General features: G+C 37.8%; 2 protein-coding genes across 2 annotated transcripts in view; one reads left to right on the plus strand and one right to left on the minus strand.

The window, feature by feature from the left end:
- ccdc135 (coiled-coil domain containing 135) overlaps positions 1-22,696 on the plus strand; it is a 175,672-nt gene that overhangs the window by 106,139 nt on the left and 46,837 nt on the right. The window lies entirely within an intron of this gene.
- On the minus strand, positions 1,093-22,631 carry fa2h (fatty acid 2-hydroxylase). Its single transcript, XM_057329099.1, has 7 exons — positions 22,091-22,631; positions 7,569-7,661; positions 4,543-4,685; positions 4,205-4,305; positions 3,871-4,043; positions 3,349-3,601; positions 1,093-3,240 (listed from the first exon to the last, which is right to left on the minus strand). The coding sequence occupies exons 1-7, from the start codon at positions 22,382-22,384 to the stop codon at positions 3,173-3,175; spliced, it is 1,125 nt and encodes a 374-aa protein (XP_057185082.1). The 5' UTR covers positions 22,385-22,631; the 3' UTR covers positions 1,093-3,172.

The following is a 22,696-nucleotide window of genomic DNA, read 5'->3' on the forward strand; positions in this document are numbered from 1 at the left end:
TTGATGTAAAGCCACGCTCCTTCAGTTCTTATTGATATGAACAGTTTAAATGGATTGAATATAGCAATACAAAAGGTGCTATTTTGTAAAGCATGCAGACATTTTCCTGAGGTACACACCGAATTTACTTTCACAAGAGACTGTTGTAAATAAAATTTAACCACCGATTTCTAATTGTGTCCTCGTTTGGAAGACCAAGCAGTTTTTCATTTGTAATGAAACACACAGCGTCCACGACATGGCGGAAGCAACAACAACAACACTACAGCGGGAATAGACATGCCTTCTTACTTTGCATATACATTTTGGGCAGTGCTCTTCAATGCTTCTCACGAACTGATTAGAATTGTGGGGGCGTGTCTAAACGAGGCGTTTTAGGCAGGTTTGGACGAGCCTCAGCTTTTAAATAAAACATCTCTTTTGGTTCGAGACTTAAATTTTTTGCAATTTTATGTCTAATATATGCATGAACAACTTGTAACACACAAAAGATGCAGGGAACATGAAATCGCATCATATGACCCCTTTAAAGTCCCAGTGAAATTAAAAATGACCATTCTTATTTTTTCATGAAATATTGCAGCGTTTATAGTAAATAGTAAAAAAAATTGTAAAAAATGTACTATTTTTTAATAGTAAAAAAAATCTGAAAATGCACTTCCGCCATGAAATGACTATCTATCGATGATGTAAATTAGACGGCTTAGGCGGAGCCCTCCCCTTCAACTGTCGGTCTGCTGCCAGTTTCATTTCAAAATGCAACAGCTGTTTTTAAACATCCAATCAATTCGCAGTGAAAACGCAAGCCACGCCCACTCATTTTCTCCTTTGAAATTCCTTTTCACTCGGAAATGTGTCAGAATATGGAAGTAAAAACAGTTTACGGGGTCTTTTTGGACACTAGTTAATAACGAGATACTGTCTATGTCCATCAATATTTCTTATTGAAAGAAATTATACCTTTGCATTAAAACCCCAAACATTGTTTTAAGATTTTGCAAGTTTGTTTTCCTTAATCAGTAAATTAATACTATAAAAATATATAAAATAAACAACAAAGTCAACAAATTCAAGACTCAAACAACATTTCATCAGAAATATACATATGTTTATTTACAAATACATTTGCATTTGCATAGAAATTTCCAAAGTAAAAATACATAGTAAACAGATTTAGAGATTTATTAGAGGCATCTTTAGCTGAAAGATTTATATTCCCTTGATACAAATAAACAGATAAATATATTGCTCTGTTCACTTGCTTAAACTCAAAAGCATTCTCTGATGCCACCGGAGCACCGTGAGCTCAGGAGGGCGTCACAGTTACAAATAATAAAAAAAACATTACAATAGCCATTGCATTTTATTAGTTTCGTTCTGCCATTTAATCATGGTAAGAAGAAAGGTCCTATTTAAATGTCCCGAATCCCTGACATCCCTTCCATGGCTTACAATGTTATTGTAGTTGGTTTGGAAGGAATAGAAAGGCAGACAGGAGCATTTGTTACTTAAATATAATCTTTCTCTCTCTCTCTCTCTATATATATACTGTATATATTTCAGGGAAAACTTGGCCTCATAAAACTCATATGAAGAGAAAATCAATGTACTACCACAGATAAAATAATTTGGGAAAACGTAATATTTATGCATGGAACCTGTGATCAAAAATGGCAAATAACAATTGATAAAAGTAGAGCTGAATGAGGCCACGGCTTCCATTTTACCTTTCTGGAAAATTCCCAGAAATCAGCGGCGTGAGTCAGTGTCAAGACAAAAGGGTTAGAACGAAAACAGAAAAGAGAACGGACAAGCGGTTCAAGAATCAAAAATCTGCCGTATGAACTGATGAGAGATCAGTCAGGGATGTGTTCTCATGCGGGCCCTCTCCTGAAACCTGGTCAGATGCAACAGATCGTCACACCAGAATGAGGAGGGGGTCGCTCTGGCTAGATCTACCGACAGAGGATTTATATAGACCCTCCACCCTACCACAGCTATGGATATCCGGCAACCCCCACCGACAGGAGAGACCGCATCACCCTGCTTCATGCCCTCACGAGTTCGTGACAGCAGACCCCCGAGTGCTAATCCGGGGAACCAAAAGCCACCTTCAATCCTCCATAACTTAATATCTCAGTGGATGTGGATATGTAACATATTACTCGAGGAACTGCTGGTTTTGGCTTCCGACGGTTCAGGATATTGTGTTAGTAAGTCAATTGGCAAAAAACACCTCAAAGTGAATGAGATAAGAAAGGAAAGCATGATAGAGACTTGTGATCTAATCGTCAAGTCCTGGAAAACAAATTCTTTGTGACGTGACCGCTGAAGCTAACAGGGTTGACGTAACCCACAATGAAAAAGCATGATGAAATAATGTCAGAGAAACATGGAACGGTGACGTCACACATACAGTGTGCCCAAAAAGTATTCAGATATCATTTTTTCTTTTTTAATATTTACAAAGTATCAAACCGAGCGTCAATTTTTCCTCTTTTCACTTTGCAACTATAAACATATTTTGCTTAAAAACGGTGCTTAAGCTTTTCATACAGTATTTATCGGTTTGATATTTTGTTGCCATTTTTTACATGTTCCCAAACACTTTTTGGACCCGCTGTAGGCGGAGCAAAGTTTGACAGACAGCTGGGGGAACCAATGGTCCGTAAGCATCAACACTGAGTAGATAAAAGCATCTGAGACTTTCCTGAGTTTTCCTTAAAGGCAATGGCTCACAAGACCCTCTGATACCCTTCAGCACATTAACACTACGACTAAGAAAATCACGCTCACTCTCTCTCGTTCATCCACACCTTCACACACCCTCCCACACCTACTGGTATCTATCTGTACATCTAACCTTACATGGATGGGCAAAACTGGGAGTTGGATATTCTGGTGCCTCTAAAAAACCCATTAATGTTGACTCATCAGTACATTCATACAGCATATAAATATTTATTTAGATTCTAGACGTTTAGGCACTCTCCCTTATCATGACATTGATGATCACGAAGGCCGTAGACTATATAGCTGGTAGCAGCAGCAGGGTAAGACACTGTACCTAACACGGTAACATAAGGCTGGGGGTGGCGCGGGGACGGGAGGGGCTTATGGGAGTTTGCAGGGAACATATGGATTTGGTCGTTGTGGCGATAGATGGGGTATTCTAAAACGTCTGCTTTGGGATGACTGTGTTGAAGGGGTGGTCCCAGAATGTAGTGGAGATCCCGAAACCTGTAGAAAAGACGGATTAAAGATCATGATTATGAACAAAGAGTCATGATATATGCAGCACTATACTCACTCCCTACCACCTAGAGTCTTAATAAATCTTGTCCTCACCTGCCCGCTGGTGTTCAAAGTGGTGTTTGACGTGATAAGCTTTTAATCCGTACAGGTAAGAGCCTTTCTGTGGCGAGCCGTAGTGCAGGTAGTAGTGGATCATGTCGTAGACCACGTATCCACACAGACCCCCGACGAACACCGAGGTCCCCAGACCCTCGGGAAAGATCTTTGTGAGTACTACGTAGAAACCACCGATGACGATGGCCGCCAGGCTGGGAGGAAACACCAGACGAGAGCCATCGAATGGAGACTGTTGGGTCAGAAAAAGAGCAAATTGGGAGGAAAAAGTTTTGTGATCTATGTAAATCATCAGTGTTTATAATGGGGTCCGAAAGTCTGATCCAACATTTTTTATGCAAACATGGAAATAAACAGCAAGTTTTAAGATTACAAAACATTAAAACAAATAGGAAACTCTTTCATTGGTGGTCTCAGACTTTTGGACCCCACTATGTTAATATGAATGACACAAAAACCACGTTCAAGATTAACGCAAGTGAACTGAATGAAATCACACACCTTGTGGTGCTGACCGTGCAGCAGGAAGTGCAGCGTGATGAGGTAATAATTGTGGGCGGGTGGACGCAAGTGGAAGACGAAGCGATGGATGCAGTATTCGACAAAAGACCAAAGGAACATACCGAACATGAAAAAAAATGGAAAGGTGTACTTGTGGATCAGAATGGAGTAATCTGAGAATGACAAGAATGGAGAAAAGATATTATAATATGCATATTTATCATGCAAAGTGTCAACATATATCTCTATAGAAAGACAACTTATTTACTTAACAGTTGTTTGTTATTTATTTAGGATGAATGGATGATGTTTGAATAAGGTCAGTGAATGTTACCTGATGTAATGTGCACTCTTGTCCTCTCTTGTGCCAGTAATGTGTAGCAATACCAGCTCAGATAGACCACCAAAGGCAACCATACGATTGGCACCATGTACCTGCACACACAAAGACAAGTTCAATGCAAACTGAAAGCCTAATATTTATTTATCATTTATTAATATTTATTCCATAATATTATTTTTAATGAAAAGTACAAAATACATCGCTAAAAACTAACATTTATCCATTTTTGTGGTAGGGCCAGTAGTAAAAATCCTTACTTATATTGATCATCTTTAACAAAAAAATGAAGAATTTCTATGAAAATGAAAAAATCTTATATAATTTCTTACCATGAAGTTTTTGTGTTGGCCTCAAAGAAGTCGGACTCGAACAGTCTGATTGGTCGGTCCACAGGCTGATGGACCCACGTGTCATATTTCTCTCCCAGGTTTCCGACCTGCCAGGCAAGTGGTTTTCTCCAGTCTACCAGATCCTCCAAAATAAAAACACATTTTCAATCACAAAAGCTTCAAACTGTACTTTTTTACGGTTAAAGCTCTTCATTGCTTTTTGTATAGTGATGTGAAAAACTTCAGTCACTACACTGCTCAAGATTTCTTTCTACCCAAAGTTTTTACGTATTATTAAAAAGTCAATATAGTATGTTCAAATGCTAAATACATATACAGTATATCAGAATGCTATGCACTATATGACTATGCTAAACTCAATAGACAAAATATACAAAGCAAAATGAAGTGACAATGTACAAAATGCGCCCTATACAGAATATGCAGGGTGCACAAAATGCTTTTTGTTTTGTATTCGACCGTTTCTTTCTAACTCCTGACTTCAAAAGTCTCCGACTCCATAGAATTTAAAAAGTTTTGAATCGGTTCCTTGACTTGCTATTGGCGTTTTGCATCTTGTAGGCGGAGTCGAAGACAAGATGTGAAGCATGGCAATCCCATCAGACAATGCCGAGGCTGCAATTCCAATGGTGAGGAACCAAAAAGAAAACCAAAAACAGTACATCATTGACGTCAGGTTGCTGAATGATTAGCATTTTTTTTGTTTATGGTGCAAACTTTGACCACTTGTTACGTTGTGAAGTTCCTTGCTTTCCCCACCAGATGTCCTTATAACAGTAAAACAAAACAAACAAGGTGGGCGTGTCTAAGACGTAGTACTAGCCCACGACCACAAGGGGGCGACAACTCCCCAAACAACTTGAAACCTTGAACTCAAGGTGGATGCATTCTTCATTTCTGCTCGTGTAACATCAGTCTACTGTCACATAAAATGCAGTACATTCTAGTACTCATGCTCATTATAACACCTCTCCAATGACACTTAAGATATGATGACTTTAGGTTACAAAGTACGAAAGGCCATCAACTTTTAGTGACGTTCAAATATGGGTGGCTTTAAAAAACGGTATCGGTCGATTCAAGGTGGTACTGCGTGACAGAATACCAAGTCTTTAGATAACCACCCACTTTGATATTTACTGCTCCTTTGTGGAATAAGGAGGAGAGCTGAACAATGAAAACAAGAAAAAGGTTTGATACTTGGAAATGTCATCTGTCAGGCCATCAACAGACACAGGAGGATAAATCACTGCCTCTTTGGTATGAATGAAAGCACGACCTTAAACCGCTGCGAGACCACTCTCCTGTGAATGATGAATCCAGCCTCGTTGCCCATCCTGACTCATTTGCAAGGATCATTAGTGTTAATTACAGCGGGTTGTTATGGCAACAGCGATGAATATGAATAATGTACAAAAAAAGGAGAAAATAAATATACAAACAATCATTTACTTGCATTAAAGAACAGATTAAAGAAAATAAAACTTGCTTGATTTACTAGATTTTTTGTGTCGTGACCTGACCATTTGTGATCATGCGTATTTCTCTCCCAAGTTCTCATCACCGAAATGTGCAAAATTGTTGTTGTTATTACTACCAAAATAATTCAACTGAATCGAATTTTTAATAAAAAAACATGATTTGAATGATCAATTATATACTACAATCACAAATATACTCATACATTTTAATCATATATATCGTCGCTGTCCTTCCAAAACCTCGGATGTTTTTTTTCAGGAAATGGAAAGAAGCGCTGTACCTTCTTATCCTTTTAAATCCAAGTTGACAAGCACTTTTTAATCTTTTTTATTGGTTAGATTCTCTAGTGACAAACGTAAAGAGTGACTATAGGACAGCATCAATATAAACTGAAATATGAAATATCTTCGATCAGCTAATGTGGAATTCGCCCTTTCACTTTACTTCTAGTTAATAAAGAAAAATTCCTTATGAGCCCATTTGTTTGCACATTCAAACAGATATGCAAACATGGGAATCTCAGATAACTGAAAGTTGTAACCGACTGGTACATCATGGAATGGATCTGCTACGGGGAGGTCAGTGCACTGGAGAACACTGACCCCGTCTGTCAAACTCAGGGGGCTTTGGACCAAACAATCGATGCTTTTGAAAGACCTGTAAGTCTACCCACAGGACATTCACACAGATAAGAAGAAAAGTATATTCTAGAGCTATTGTCAGTGAAGGAATATTCTTGCTTGAATCTTTCTCACTAAATCATTCAGCCGTGAACAGACGATCTATACATGAATAATAAATTAAATGAAAGCTCATTTTTCTAGAAGAGGGAAACAGAAAATAAGGTCTTCAGCGTATCACACTGTTAGTGTGAGTGAAAGGCGTAATGGTGTTTGCGGTTTCCTGTCATTTGAACTGAAGGCTTTGCTTCCAGATGTCAAGCAAACAACTGTGAAATATAGGTTACCCTAAAATGTTCAAAAATTCCAAACCTGTATGACTTACTTTATTATGAGGGACACAAAAGAAGGATTTGGAATAATGCACCGGCTGCTTTTTTATTCATTTACAATAAATGGGGGGACTTGGGCTTTCAAGCTTCTAAAAGCACACAAAAGCAGCATAAAAGTATCAAATTTGTGAATCAATTGTTGAAACCGGCTTTGTAAACGGCATCTATCGAGACACAGAATATATCTGATTGAAATTGAACATGCCTATTCTCCCGTGAATTCTCATGAATGTACCGAGGAGAACTAGTGTGGATGTCCAGATTTACTTATTCAGTCTGTCTCACACCCAAAGCTATCAAATGGCCTTGGAAGACTTTGAATATAACACCTTTATTTCTTAAAATTTCTTCTTTTGTGATACACCAAACAACGTTGTGTAAATGATGTCAGAATGTTCATTTTTGGGTGAACTATTCCTAACCTTTTGGTCCATTTTGTAACATTGCTGCGTTGTTCTTGGTTGAATAGATAATCCAAATGCATGGTTGTCAAAACATTCACTTTACGTACCATTCCTTCGTCAACTTTAGCGCATTTATTGATGTCTGAGCTTTCTTCTTCTTCTGTTACGTCTTCTGTGGTCTTCTTTCTTTGTCTTAAAGTCTGGAAAAAAGAACAGCAGGTTAGTAAAACGCTAATGATCATGTTTGACAAGATGAGATTTCATTGTGTCTTAACTCTTAAAGGGACAGTTCACCAAAAAAAAAATCTGTCATCATTTACTCACCCTCGAGTTGTTCCAAATCTATATACATGTCTTTGTTCTGATGATTGTTCTTGAAAGATATTTAGAAGAATGCTTGGCCACCATAGTAGGAAAAAGGACAATAGTAGTCAAAAGTGCCCCAGAACTGTTTGCTTTCCTACATTATTCAAAATATCTTTTGTGTTCAACAAAAAGACATTTATAAAGCATGGTAGTCAATGGTGGCCAAGAACTGTTTGGTTACAAGCATTTTTCCAGAACAAAGACATTTATACAGATTTGGAACAACTCGAGGGTGATTAAACGAAGACAGAATTTTCATTTTTAGGTGAACTGCTCCTTTAAAAGAATCAACTGCTTAAAATAACTTGAGATTATGATTCAAAGGAGAGTCATTACTGTTTATTTGATTCAAGCAACTAACTCAAGCTCAACTAATTTCTCAGATTGCTTTGGTGTACTGTATCAACCAATTAAAAACTGTTAGACTAAACATTTTTTTTCTCATATATGACTTTAGAAGACCTGCAACGTCTTCTTTTGTGGGTGAACTATTCCAATAAATCACATTGACGTAAACCTGCTGTTGTTGGAAAACTTATTCTGGTTCGCTTTCTTTTGTTTGCTATTTTCAAGACATTCAAATGTCGTCACGTCATAAGTGCATTCAAAACACACCCAAATAAATACCCATAATACCAATAACCAAAGTACATGATGTCTACCTGCTTGCTTGTTCATACTGTACACACTTCACAGAACACTCACACACACATGATGTCATGTCTCATATCTTGAGAACGGAAGACCATACTTCAATAGTAACACACACACACTGAACACACACACACTAACACACCCTTCACAGATGACTAGTTTGGTGGGACAGGTGAAATATTAATCAGGTCCCATGTCACACCGTACCATTCTAACATTAAAGATGTGATTAACCCTGCCCCCATCACACCTGCACACGCACTAACGCGCACATGCCTCCATGGCAACCTAACACCTAGGTAGGGAATGCAAGCCAAGCGCATGCTCGACCATCCTGAGAGTAATGCAACATAGGTTGATATGAGTCTTAGGAATAACACCATGGATGTTCTTGTGATGTGACTGATGCCCCCTGGGCGCTTTAAATGATAGCGATACCACCGCACCGGGAGATGTTTCTTACTGTTGTACCAAATTTTTATGCTTACTTGTATTCATGTAGCTCATTTGGCAATGCATTATGTTAGCAACGCAAAGGTCATGGGTTTGATCACAAAGGAATAAACATACAGATAAAACAGATTGCATGATATAGACCTCTTCGGGTGATGTAAAAAACAATGCTGGTTCAACACCTGTCCAGAAGAACGTCCTGTATCAGTTTTAAACATTACACAAACGTTTGAACAAAATACAACAAAATATTTATGACCGAAAAAATATTAATATAAATAAATACAAATTGAAATCGGAAGTGCTTCAGGACCAGTATTTACATCTTGCAAAGTGGTCTATAAAAGAAAAATGTCAAAATGCAGCAACATCATAAATAATGCGCTATACGCTATGCAACACAATATTGTTTGTAAAGTTTGTAAAATCAACTGAAAAAACATTAAAATACAGGTATATTGAAAATGATGTAACCAACACACAATGTTTTTAGACAATGTCTAAAACTTTCATTATACTGATTTTAAAATTAAAATCTTAAAATCCACTATTGGAAACTATTGTGATATGCACATTTGCAATATATTAATTATTTCAATATGTCTTGCATATACTGTAAATCATGCAAAAGCATCTGTCAAATGAATTAATGTTAATGTTTAGTAATGTATATAAATGTTAAGGTTTATTCAAATGATGGCTAATTTGATCATGTTTATCTTAGTATATTTAACATAGTTTAATTACAAATAATTCATTTTTCAAATAGGGCTGTCAAACGATTAATCGTGATTATTGCATCCAGAATAAAATTTTGTTTACATAATATACAGTATGTCTGTGTACTGTGCATAATAATTTTGTATTTATAAACACAAAAACATACACATATATGTATACGTGTCGTATACATATATACAGTATGTGTATAAAAGACGTTAAGATGTCCCCATCAAAATACATTTTCAAAAGTGATTTTATGTCCATAGAAAGCACATTAAATGTAAGTAAAATTTCTACTTTATGGTTTCAAGTTTTTGGAGAATAAAAAGTCAATATTTCGTTGAAGTAATGTTACATTGTCATTCAGTGTAACACAATATTTACAAAACATCATGCTTATTCTGACTTCTGAATATGGGAAGCACATTACATTTTATTGTGCTTAAACGAGTAAACAATTCTTATTGACAAATGGGAAAAACCTAGTATATTGGCAAAAAAATACAACTAATTAGCATTTGGGGTGAAAGTAATTAGTCTTTTAAGTAAGGGATAATGTACAGGCAGCCGGTTGTTATTTACTTGTTGCTCAGAAAAACAAAAACGCAATTAAATTAAACAGAAAACATTTTCTTTTTTTTGAACAACAACAATTTAAAGCAGTATTACACTTATTGTTTTTATGCTTAAACCCTTTTTCGTCTTTGACCCATGTATACATATACATGTATGTATATTTAGGAAATATTAAGATGTATTTATACTTAGCAATAATTGAAATTATATATACATGTTTATTAATTTTTATATTTTTTAAATATATGCATGGATGTGTATGCGTTTCTAAATACAAAATGAATATGCACAGTACACAGAGATATATTATGTAAACACAAACTTTTATTCTGGGTGCGATTAATCGTTTGACAGCCCTAATTTCAAAATGAATTCGTGACCATTATTTGTCCAACTGTCCCCATGCAAACGCTGCTCATTTGTGAACCAAGTATGGTTGCACAAGCCATTAAAGAAACATATGTTCTGCTTCTGCTACAAATGAATTTATTATACACAATGTGTAAAATATGTTTACAAATGTTTTAAAAGTCTAAAATGATTCTTACACAAATCCCTGCAGTAAACAAACTACTTTATGGCCAATTGACTGACCCACTTCACGATCAATTTACACAGAAATTCATTCTGCTCACTGCAGAAAATGTGTCAAAACTGTGCAAATTTCATGTGGGTTTGGTCACAAGATTTTCATGAACTTCAACTTGATCATCCTGAAGACCATTATTCACATTCTTCCCTTTACGCCTTTCTTCAACCACCTCTCGATCTTTCTCAAGGTTTCTGGAGGTACATGAACCACTGAAAACACTTTGGGGTGAATATAACCTTATAAGCCACATTCTTCTCGTGTAGAACAAAGCCGACTAGCCTGACCACATATTCCAGGTGACTGTGTGTCAACTCAGTCCATACATAGCACACATATTTCCATACATGTTTCTTTAAGGTAACAGCTGTTGACATTGACACCAGTCAAACTTCATTCTGAACATGTCCGTGTTGTTGCCGTCAGCGCTTTCAACATCCATCTTCAGGCTTTTTCAAGTTAAAAAATCCTGATTTAGTACAAACACGGAGACATTTTTCTATTGCACCTGGACACACCTTGCTCGGTGAATGCATACGTGCCCTTCTGGTATGTTTTATTGTTTACCATGCGTCACGCTAGTCATTAGTCTAGAAAAACACACAAACCAACAGCAGAAAGAGGAAAAGAGAACACGGCGCAGTTGATAAAACATGAAGCCCTGTCAGGTGTTACAGTCAGATATGAATGGAAGAACACAAGCATATACTGTAAATCACCAGATTTTTTCACACTTTGAAAAATGCTTTCGTATGCACACAAGCAAAAAGACGCACAGAATTCAACACCGGACTAGCAACTAGGACAATACACACGGGATTGGATTCAGAAACAAACAGAGGTAGTTATAGACACAGTCACTATCAAAACGCTGTAGTTGCTAAAAACCTGCACGACAGGCCTCTCCAACAATACACGCAGATCCACGACAGAAACAAAATAAGCTTGTCTTGCACATACTGTACGTGCTGTTATCTTGATCATGTGTGTTCGAGCAAAGAGATCGTACAGTATACATAAACATGTGAATGGTGCAAGTACAAATTTAGAAACTGTGGAATGAGATCTGGTCTTCGATAAACTTCCACGTCTTGTCTGTGTGACAGTGTAGTAATTGTAAAGGGGTTCATTTACGCATTTGTTTGAGGTCATGGTCAAAGAAGCACGGTTAATGTGAAAACTATGAAGGCAAATGATTTGCTTTTGTCTAAGAAGGTGTGTTTCATTCCGAGTGGCACGTGACATTAGATGTGTGTCGCCCTTCTGGTGAGAACGAAGGTGATGAAGCGTAAACCAGGTTCAGGCGTGATGTGTGGCCTTTAGTGATTTTAAACATTTTCGATGTCAAAAAGGTTTCTTGTATCCCAGCTTTAAGGAAGCTATTTGTAGGTTGATTTCCCTGAAAGGTGAGACACTGTGGTGCTATCAAAACATGACTATTTGTTTGAGCCTCGTAACTAGCCCAACACAGAAACACTGCATAAACCAATGGGGTGAATGTGGGGCAGCTCTATCTGTTGTTGACAATGGAAGACCACAAAATTGTTCTTTGGTTTGGTGAATGTAGAAATGACACACTTTGGAAGGGTGAGATAATTACCTAATTATTATAAAATCATGCACTGCATTTTTAGCACACATACCGTATATATAATTATTTATAAACCCCAGATAAACAAAGAAAACCTCATCAAATTTCCTCAAAAGACTATGAGTTCTCAGAAGTGTACCTCAAAACCACAATACCAACACTCCCCCCACCATGTGAATGCACCACAAAACTAAACCACTCTCTATTTCCTTTTTACATTTCAAATCATAGTTTATTAAAGGGATAGTTCACCCAAAAAATAAAATTCTGTCATAATTAGCTCACCCTCAGGTTGTTCCAAACTGGTATAAATGTCTTTGTTCTGTTAAACACAAAGGAAGATATTTGGAAGAATGTCAGTAACCAAACAAATCTCATCCCCCATTTACTGCCATAGTAGGGAAAATAAATAGAGTCAATGAAATTCATACCGTTTTGCAACAATCTGCGGGTGAGTAAATGATGACAGAATTTTCATTTTTGGGTGAACTATCCCTCTAAACGTTCTGTGTGTAATTTTTTGGAGGATCTATTGACAAAAATGTAAAAAATTACATACTGTAACTATGTCTTCCGAGGTGTATAAAGTTTTGTTTTTATTACCTTAGAATGAGCTGTTTCTATCTACATACACCGCGGGTCCCATAGCATGGAATTCACCATGTTGTTTCTACAGTAGCCCTAAACGGACAAACTGCTCTACAGACCGCGTTTCGTAAATATTATCTCTTTCGGCAAAAAAGCGAAAACGCGATGACATCTTTGTTCTGTATCAGCCACCGTAGGGCTTCAAAAGGGAGGGGTGAGGGGTGGAGTGAGCCATTGGTTGCAATTCGCAGCCTCACCGCTAGATGCCCCTAAATTTTATACACTGGACCTTTAAAACTAAACAAATATCAAATCATGTGTATTATGTTTCTAAATCTGTCTATACAAGCACACAACACAATCCATCATCAGCCACCTGAATACTTTCTTACATTATATCCTATTATTTGAAACTATATCATTTTATTTGTGAAACAGTCCTTAACAGATTAAATGTTCTTTAATAATCTTTAGTACAATTACATTTAGTGGATTTTTTTTATTTACATTGCATTCATGTTAATATTTGCCTATTACACAAGCAAATTGTAATGTTTGTTAACACACAGGTGTTAGTATGTAGATTGCTATGGACTAATATTAAATTAAACGTTTATAGACTTGATTTCTGTCACTCAGTTGTGAATCCACCATGAATCCTTTCACTGGCAATTGCTAACAGTTTTGAATGATTTGCGGTCAGGGGAGGTTTCGCTATCCGTTTGGTAGAAAGACAAAAAGAGAAGGAAATGAATGATGTTATTGACTAAACCCATGAACAAGCAGTCGAGTGGAATCTATGAAAATATAAGCATAACTCATTAGACCTGTCTGTTAGTGTATGTAATGTAGTAAGTAATTTTCCGGAGTGGTATGCAAATATCTATGGGCTTTAAAGTTACAAACACCTGTAAAAGCAGATGTGAAATTGAATTAATGACAGCATACAGAGCGACATAAATGATAAATGTACCAGGTGCGATATTTTCAGGGTTGTCACATTGTGCGAGACAAGATCTTTTAAAGACGGCGGACTCAGATTTACACTTTAAATCCTTCGTCGTCCGTTCTTTTCGAAGCCCTGTTAAAGGTCAGAAATGAATTAGGGCTCAGGCCACAGGTGAAGAAAAAGCCTCATATAATAAAAATATGGATGCGAAAATAGTTCAACTGATGTTTGTTACTAAAAATATATGCTTAAGAGTAAAAACTAAAAAATAAGAAATATAAAGTAATAAATAATAATTCATAATACAGGCTCAGGCAAAAAAAAAATTGTAATTTATAAAACAAAAATTTGAAAGATCGAAATATAAAAAATAAATAAAAAAATCAGCAAATATGGCCCCGTAAAGAAAAAGTTAAAAAGTGAAATTTAGCAGGATTTGGCAACTTTATTGTTTAAAAAGAAACGTAAATTGGTATCATGTGTAATGTGTGGACAAGGGCAATATGACATGGGCAAGAAACATGCTTGCGCTGTAGACTGACAATGGAACTGAAAGAGTTTCTCTGTGTAAACAATAAGACGCATTTATGGAGCAGTAAGGATTCAGGAGACTGAATGACAAAGTCACATACATACACAGAGAGAGAGAGAGAGAGAACAAAAGAGACGGAAGAGAAAATAAAGAGGGCTCAGGCTGGTACAGTCGGAACAGGGTTGGCAGTGTGTTGGACTACATTTGGGGGTTGAGAACACACACCAGAGAGGGCACAGAGGTCACTAACGTCCCCCAACCCTGTACCAACCCTACACACATTGTTCCATAACCAATACAAAACACTAAATATTATGTGTGAGAACATAAAAAATAAAACGCTGAGAATCTTTGCAGAAATAGAAAATCTCACCACCACACAATTTGCAATATCAATGTGACAATTTATAAAAATAAACGGAGCACAGCAAAAATAATTTGCAACCCAGGCTTCACACAGTGATGCATAATGATGCGTGTTGTCACAGCAGACCGTGTGCTTTTCAATTAACTTCAGCCCACCGCATTCCAGGACAGAGATGTAGGAATAATATGTGGCCACATACCATCCGGCGGAACACGCACCCATATTGTTCCCAGTAAAAGTTAAGGAGAAGACATAGCTATTAATACCGTCGGAATGGTTGAAAATTGATTGAATTATTGAATCAGAATTAACAAAGGTATGGGAGGAGGGAACGATCGGTATGAATTGTCTTTGTGACAGCACAGGCGCTAGTTCGGCTACTTCAATGTGAGCGATTGTTCCCGTGATGCTGGAACAACGGGTCGTTTGTTCAAGTGTCATTGGCAGGCCAAGCCTTGTGATGAGTCAGTGGTTGCCGAGCAGGGCTTTCCAGTGGAGTTAAGATGCCGTGGCCAAAGTTCACACTTGCATCGACTGAGATCATAATAGGGTGAAAATCAGATTATTAATAAATGGTAGTTCACTAATAAAGATAATTAATTCAGCTCAGGTGTGCTATAATGTTATGTTGCGGTCAATCAATTAATGATACTTAACAAAACCACAGCGAAAGCAAAATTAAGTCTTAAATAACATCGTTCACTTCTTAAATATAAGTGAAATTAACCGTGCTCCCCTGTACGATGCTATAGCTTAACATGATGCGTGAGGGTTCTTCCGAGTCAATGATTAACCATTATCCAATCGGTGCCAGGACACACAGTTGGACGAACTGATCTTGATAAGAGAGGACCATTCGAAGCTGTCGAAAACATCAGCATGTGAACTGGCAAAAATTTAAGTTTTGAAGAAAAATATCCTGGGCCGTCTTTTCTATAAAATGAAAGTGAATGGGGACTGGGGCTTCTAATCTCCAAAATATTAAAAAACATCTTAAAAGTATGCTAAAAGTTTTTATTATTCTCCTGTTGTACAGTATGCACGCACAACAATGAAGCTGATCCCAGATCTGTGGATCTGAAACAGGTAAAATCCTGGTCCATCTTTTCTACATAAGGAAAGTGAATAGGGACTGGGGCTTCTAAGCTCCAAAACAAAATAAAAAAACATTCTAAAAGTATCCTAAAGTATTAACACACAACAATGAAGCTGATCTCAGACCTGTGGATCTGAAACAGGTAGGCGGGGCCGAGAATGGTCTGTCCACGCCATAAACAGGGATGTTGATGATGGCAAGTCACATCACCCGTACAACTGGCCAAACCTGCTCAGCCAGATACTGGAAATTTTACTGGAAATCCTCACAAGAATGTTCTCTCTCTCTCCCTTTCACTCTCTTCATTCCTTTCCTTATTGGCCAGGCCATATTTACCATCAACGCTCCGTTTCAGGAATTAGATGTGAAGGTAGGTAAAATCACACTTAACCAGTGGCTACTATCAGAGATGGTCTGTCAAAAAAACCCAGCTCTTATTAAGACATTAAAGTTACAGAAAAAAACATTACTTATGGATACAAGCACACATTTTTGAAGGAAAGCTGTAGTTTGCACATGACAAAAGAAATGGGAATGTTTAAAATGCTGCGAAACAAGTGAAGACCGTGTGCTTATGTGACAAAACTACGTGCGAGAACAATACGAGTCCCTCCCTTCAAACAAGGGTGTAAAGGTCGCTACATTGGCAAGTTTACACACATGAGCCTGTGATACAAAGATCAGATTCACGTGTGGCTTCAAAATCGAGCAGATTCATGCAACAAATTTCAAAACAAAGTTAACACATTTTCCACATTTCACCAGCATGTTGCTAAAAACACATGTACTTTTAGAACAATCTTATTAATATTTCAATTCATTTGAGCTTTAAGGCTCTGCACAATAATACAGAAAACGTGATAAAATCATTCGATATACACTATGCAACATGATAATGCTTTAATTTCGTAATATCAATGTGAACTATATTACAAAACATTATTACAAAACGGAAAATTACAAAACCAAACACATGTTTAACAAACTTCATAGGATGAATACACAGGCACTGACATTCACGTGTCAGTCTCTCTGTTATCTGCATCAACCTAAAACTTTGACTATTAATAACTTTTTGGAGTATTTTAATCCTTCAGTTCAGTTATTGGAAACCATTGCAATGCATGCAGGTTGCTGCTCAACAGCAGTGGAGAAACTTCGCTACTCATCATTTAGGCGGTCAGACTGGTTAAGTTACTTAAATGGTTGGTTAAAAACAAACTATCAAAATGAAGCTAATTTACAGAAGCTACTGAAGGGGACAATAAAAAAATGCATCAAACTGAATTTTTCAAAAAAACGATTCTCAAGGCAGGAAGATCTTGGTTTCATAATGAGTCATGTTATGAGATATCATATCTGAAAGGCGTTATTCTCAAAAGATAGGAGTTTGTTGTAGTATAAACAGAGGACTGGTGTGACATCCTGTAGAATCTAATGTTTTTTTGCTTGCCATTTTTCACCTTTGATGCATCTTTTTTCAACTTTGATGGGTTTGACACAAGGGTTTGAACAAACAAGGTTCTGTCATCTCTACTGGATGAACCGGTTGCGTAAAACCTGCTAGAACCCCATCAGTGATTTTAAGCAAACCACCCTTGAAATACCAGACTTACAAAACACACAAATGAGGTCCAACAAAAGGTGCTTTATTGCATTCCTTGAATAATTACATCACCTGGTTCTTACATATGAAACCATCACTGGTCAAACTGGTTCAGGCTAGTGTCTTTAAGAATCTTTTTGAACAGGCTGTTCAGATTTCAGCCTGTGTGATCCAGTAAATCAAAGTTAAAGATCAACATACGAATCAAGATGTGGGTGATGTAAGTGCCTATTTGAAACTCTTATGATCCAATAAAAACGCCATGCAACTCTTACTGGCTACAGCATAAAACACAAAAACCAACGTTAAAAAAATGTCAAAACAACGTGTAGGTTGATTCTCTTTAGGACGGCTGAACTTGGTGTCAGATTTAGAACAAAACATCTTTTTTTCCTCAAGCTACAATTTGAACAAAACTTGTGAATCATATTCAGTTCATACAATGATTTTCCATGCATTCTCCACGCAGCACAAGACTAGACTCAACTCTCTGTGCAGATTTGTTCGTTTCAAACTAAACTTCCCTAAAAACTGATATGCAAAACTTTTTCTCAATGACTGTAATTAAGCATTTAACGCTCAAATGTTTTACTGAGGAGGAAAGGGTCCCAGGGCTCTACCCAAAGCCATGGCTGCAGGTGTCTCCTGGTGACGACGATCTTATGAGTCTTGTATCAACATTGCTTCTCTCTTGGGACCCCTCCAATAACTTGATGCAATTAATGAGCGTGCAAACCTTACTTCAGGGACCAATGGTGGCCGAACCATCTGCCTTTGCAGTGCGTTCTAATCTATAAGTGACCTACATAACAATCCAACCTCTGAGCCACGGCTATGATTGGACCTTCGGCCCCATCCGTATGATGTCCCAATACCTTTCAGCAGCTCCCAAGGTGTGCGTCCGTGCAGTCTGACACAATCTCCTCTGGGAAAGACGACAATGAAGAGGTTTGATAACACTGGAGTAACTAAGTACCGAGGCTGTCCCTGTTGGCATAGCAGCCCGCAGTAAACATTACCCACACCTGAGGATAGTACCGGTTCACCTTTTGGTCATAGGCATACCAAGGTTATTGCATGAACATGAGTTCCAACATGAGGTCCTCGCACTATCACGAGACGAAAGTAATGAAGGACTGAATGGGATTTCACTGTATTGAGCATCCCAACCGAGATGGCCCTTGGTAAGGTTGGCATGCTCCTTTGTGGCTGAAGCATTGGAAAACAAAAAGGCCATTGAAGGAGAAATGAGATTCATATCCCAGAGGCTGGCAGACCCATGCTTCTGCCTTCATACATTTTTCTACAAAATGTCTTATCGGGCAACTGGACATGGTGAAATGTTCACCAAATGTTTCGGCTAGACATTGCTAACTTAAGAAAGCATGTTCACAAGAAAGATGAACTCAACATGACAGGGAAGCTTAAAAATGTAAAGATAAGATTTTCAGGTCAACGTGGACGTAATGTGGTGAGTGCAACAGGAAATAAAATGTAGAGCGGGTCTTGATTTAAGGAATCGATGTCTGCTGGTAATAACACAGAGTCAGATCACTCAAAATAGAAAATGATGTTGTTTTTTTATCTACCCTATTTTGTTACCAAAAAACACATATGATTTTTTCCCTTTTATAAAACACGTTGAGGAATTATGAAGATTTTTCCACACAATGAAAGTGAAAGTTGACTTAAATCTCAACATTTTTCTAAATATCTTCTTTTGTGTTTTGCAGAAGGAAAATCACATAGGTTTGAAATGACAACAGGGTGAGTAAAAAAACTATTCCTTTATAGGCTAGACTACTGCATGCTAAGTATTTCTTCTTATCTAAGGAAGTTAATCACAGCAGTATCTCTATTGGTCCAGAGTAATATAGCTGTTATGAAAATTCAACCACAATACTTACAGAAAGCAATAAACCAATCTTAACTTACAAATTCAACTGATTTTGCATGCATGTGTCAGAACTTCAAGGCGTCAAGTGTTGTACATGTGCCGTATATAATGTGTAACGCCACGATGTGTCGTAGAGCACGTCCTAATGATGTCAATAAAAGTGCAACTCAGAATATCGCAAATGTGGGAAGAAGCCTTTGCTCTTGTACCTCTGTCCAGAGTGACAGACAGAAATGACACCTTGCTTTACAAAAGCGAACATTATGACCTCATCAATATAGTTACAAGTTCACTTCCATATCTGAAACCCATAAAGAACAACCTGCTGCACAGCTATAAACCCAACTACTACTTCAAGCATTTTAGTATCGCTCAAATTCATGTGTACACAATACGTAGAATCTTATGGTGCCGTTTGATCATGACATCACAGACAACACAGCTATCCTCATCTCCATCTCATCCTTTCCTTATTAAATGTGCACACACAAAGCCAGCAGCACCCGTGACTAGCAGCCCGTGCACCAAGCCGACAAGTCAAGCTGGTTTTACAAGTGATCAATAAGAAGCAAGAGACAGATGATCCCCAAGGCCTAATAACTCTAAAGTTTGCCCTTGCAGTGTCACGGTTATTAATACTATGAAAACTTGCAGGTTTAAAAACTTTACAGCAGGTCTAGCGAGTTCGACAGTACTTGAGTGATGAGTCATTCTCCATTTCTTAGTGGGAGCGAATGGCAATCAACAGTCTTGAGATCTTAGGGAGGAGCTGGTTCAAAAGGCAATGAGTACTAAAGATTGATAACAAAATGATAAGAATGATTAAATACTGTTGAACTTTGTGCAGACAAAGCTGGTTTGGGGGGGCCGTCTGTTTCACTTTAGACTCAAAGAAATTGTCAAGCATCATATTTTTTTCGATGTTGATTTTCAGTGTAAAGTATCCATGACTCACATTTAAGATCATGGTGACTGCTAAGATTACAATATAATTATATTAAATATGCATACAATAAAATCACTCTGACACTAGGGATGGAATTAAGACAATTACGTTTTGGGGATTTTCTGACAAAGGTTTCTATTCCAAAATAAAAGTACTGCTGATTGAAAATGCTGATAACTCCGTAATTATTCATAATCATCTTTCAAAACTGTACCAAAAACGTTCTGCATCCCAAATCTTTAGGCTTCTCAAAAAAACAAGAACAATTTTATTTCATAAAATGTTCTTGCGACACTTAAATTAAATAAAAATCACAGCAGTGTCCTCGAGTTGAGTGGTGAAGGGCCGAGTTCTCACACAATTAAACAGATCGGAGTGTTTACACTGCAATCGTTGCAAAGCAAAGACTTTTGTGTGTTTCAGGTGACTAACATATCGCTTAAATGCTTAATAGTCAACCAATTGAGTTAAATTTAGCTTTGAATATGGACCAGAATGCGGAAAATGTAACAAGGGCTCAAATCCACAAAATCCCCACACAAACCTGCTTTGTCCTGCTTTGCAAGAGACACGCTAAAAACAATTTTAGCACAGAGAGTTAAGTAATCATTAATGACTTGTTTTATTTGTTGATATGCCAGACAAAAGATGTGCTATCAGTAGTAAAAACGTGGAGCTTCTGAACAACCGGCAATAAAAAAACTGAATATTAAAAAATGACAACAAACAGATTCGTCAGAATCGTCACCACAAATATTCACACACCTGTTTTCTTCCAGAAAAGCAGGTGGATTTGGTTAATGCATTAGCTCAAAATATACCTTGCAACTCAAAAGAGCTTATTTTATATCAAATGCATGAACTAAGTAAATCAAAGATCTTTATTACATAAATACGCAAGATGGGATGGCCATTAACTTTCGTAAACCTTCTCAAATGATGACAGATGTCCACGAAACTCGAAGTGGCATGGACATTTTCCTCCTCGGCTATTGTGTTGTGGGTCATGCCTGAGGATGTCACTGCTTGGACAAGACAGACCGGTTTGATTGTCTCACACACATACTCATTTACACCTGTTGCATTCTGAAATATCCACCCTTCTTATGCACTTTAGGCTTGGCCAGCATATGCATTACATGAAGAAGTGAAAGCAAGGTGTCAATAAAATAAAGGCAACACCTAACTGTTTTGCTTATGTGTACAAAAAATGACAGAAATATACAAAGTCTAAACTTTGTATGAGATGAGATACGGGTCCTGCCCCACCTGTTCCGTAGGGAGCGACAGATGAGAGGCAAACACAGAGACACAGGCTTGTTTATCAAATAATAGGCATGAAATATATAGCCTACCTGCTGACACGATGCCCAAATATCGCCAATATCAAAGGGGTGCGATTAAATCTAAACGTTAGAACACTTGAACGCCGAAACGCGCTCACAGTTCGCAATTTGAATTCCAAATTTCATTCGCGCCTTCATTTGAATTTAAATATTTCAGAATGACAGTTAAAAACCGTTTAACGTAAAACCAAGCGGGCAAAATGTACAATCTGAAGTCAACCGAAACTTTTCAGTGTACAGCAGTTCCTGAACCGAACACTGACATCTTGAGATGTGACCTCTCACAGCGGCTGACTTCCTCAAAATATTGCTTGTGACTGAGAGACGTTCTGCATGTATGCGTGACGTACCTCCGTATCTTCGTCCGTGCTGTCTCTGTCGATTTCGCCGATGTAGTACTGCTCCATCCACCTCCGGGCGTTCTCAGAGTGTCTGTGCGGTGGTCCATCCAACTCCCGGCTGATGTCGTTGCCGGAGCGGCGGAGTATGAGCGCCTCTCCGCCCGGGTGCATCCGAAGGAAGCCAGTCACATCGTACACCCGCGTCCCTAACAACACCCAGCACGAATCCTTGGTGCAGTGCTTGGCTACCTCCTTTTCCGAGAAAAAGCGAGGCGACCGCGAAGGAGACCTTGTATTTTTCATTTAGGGGGAGTCTGCGACAGGATAGAGAACGGAGATAGCACGCATGTGGGACCCCCACTGACTTCACCCTGTGCTTGTTGCCTAAAACTACTACAGTCCTTCGACTCGCGTCTGAGTAGACTTCAAACCCAGCCTGCTTATTTACATATCATGAATAATTCATGACGTAGACCCGAGCACCTGTTGCACGTGAAACAAGAGGTTAAAAGTTATAAAATTCGACATTCGTGTCGTTTCTCTTCAGGTTTTATTCGCACATGGTATCCATTTGGTGATTTATTTAATATTGTAACGTTGTGCTAAAATTTTACG

The sequence above is a fragment of the Triplophysa rosa genome, linkage group LG3, assembly GCF_024868665.1.
Source record: "Triplophysa rosa linkage group LG3, Trosa_1v2, whole genome shotgun sequence".
In the NCBI taxonomy this organism is placed as follows: domain Eukaryota; kingdom Metazoa; phylum Chordata; class Actinopteri; order Cypriniformes; family Nemacheilidae; genus Triplophysa; species Triplophysa rosa.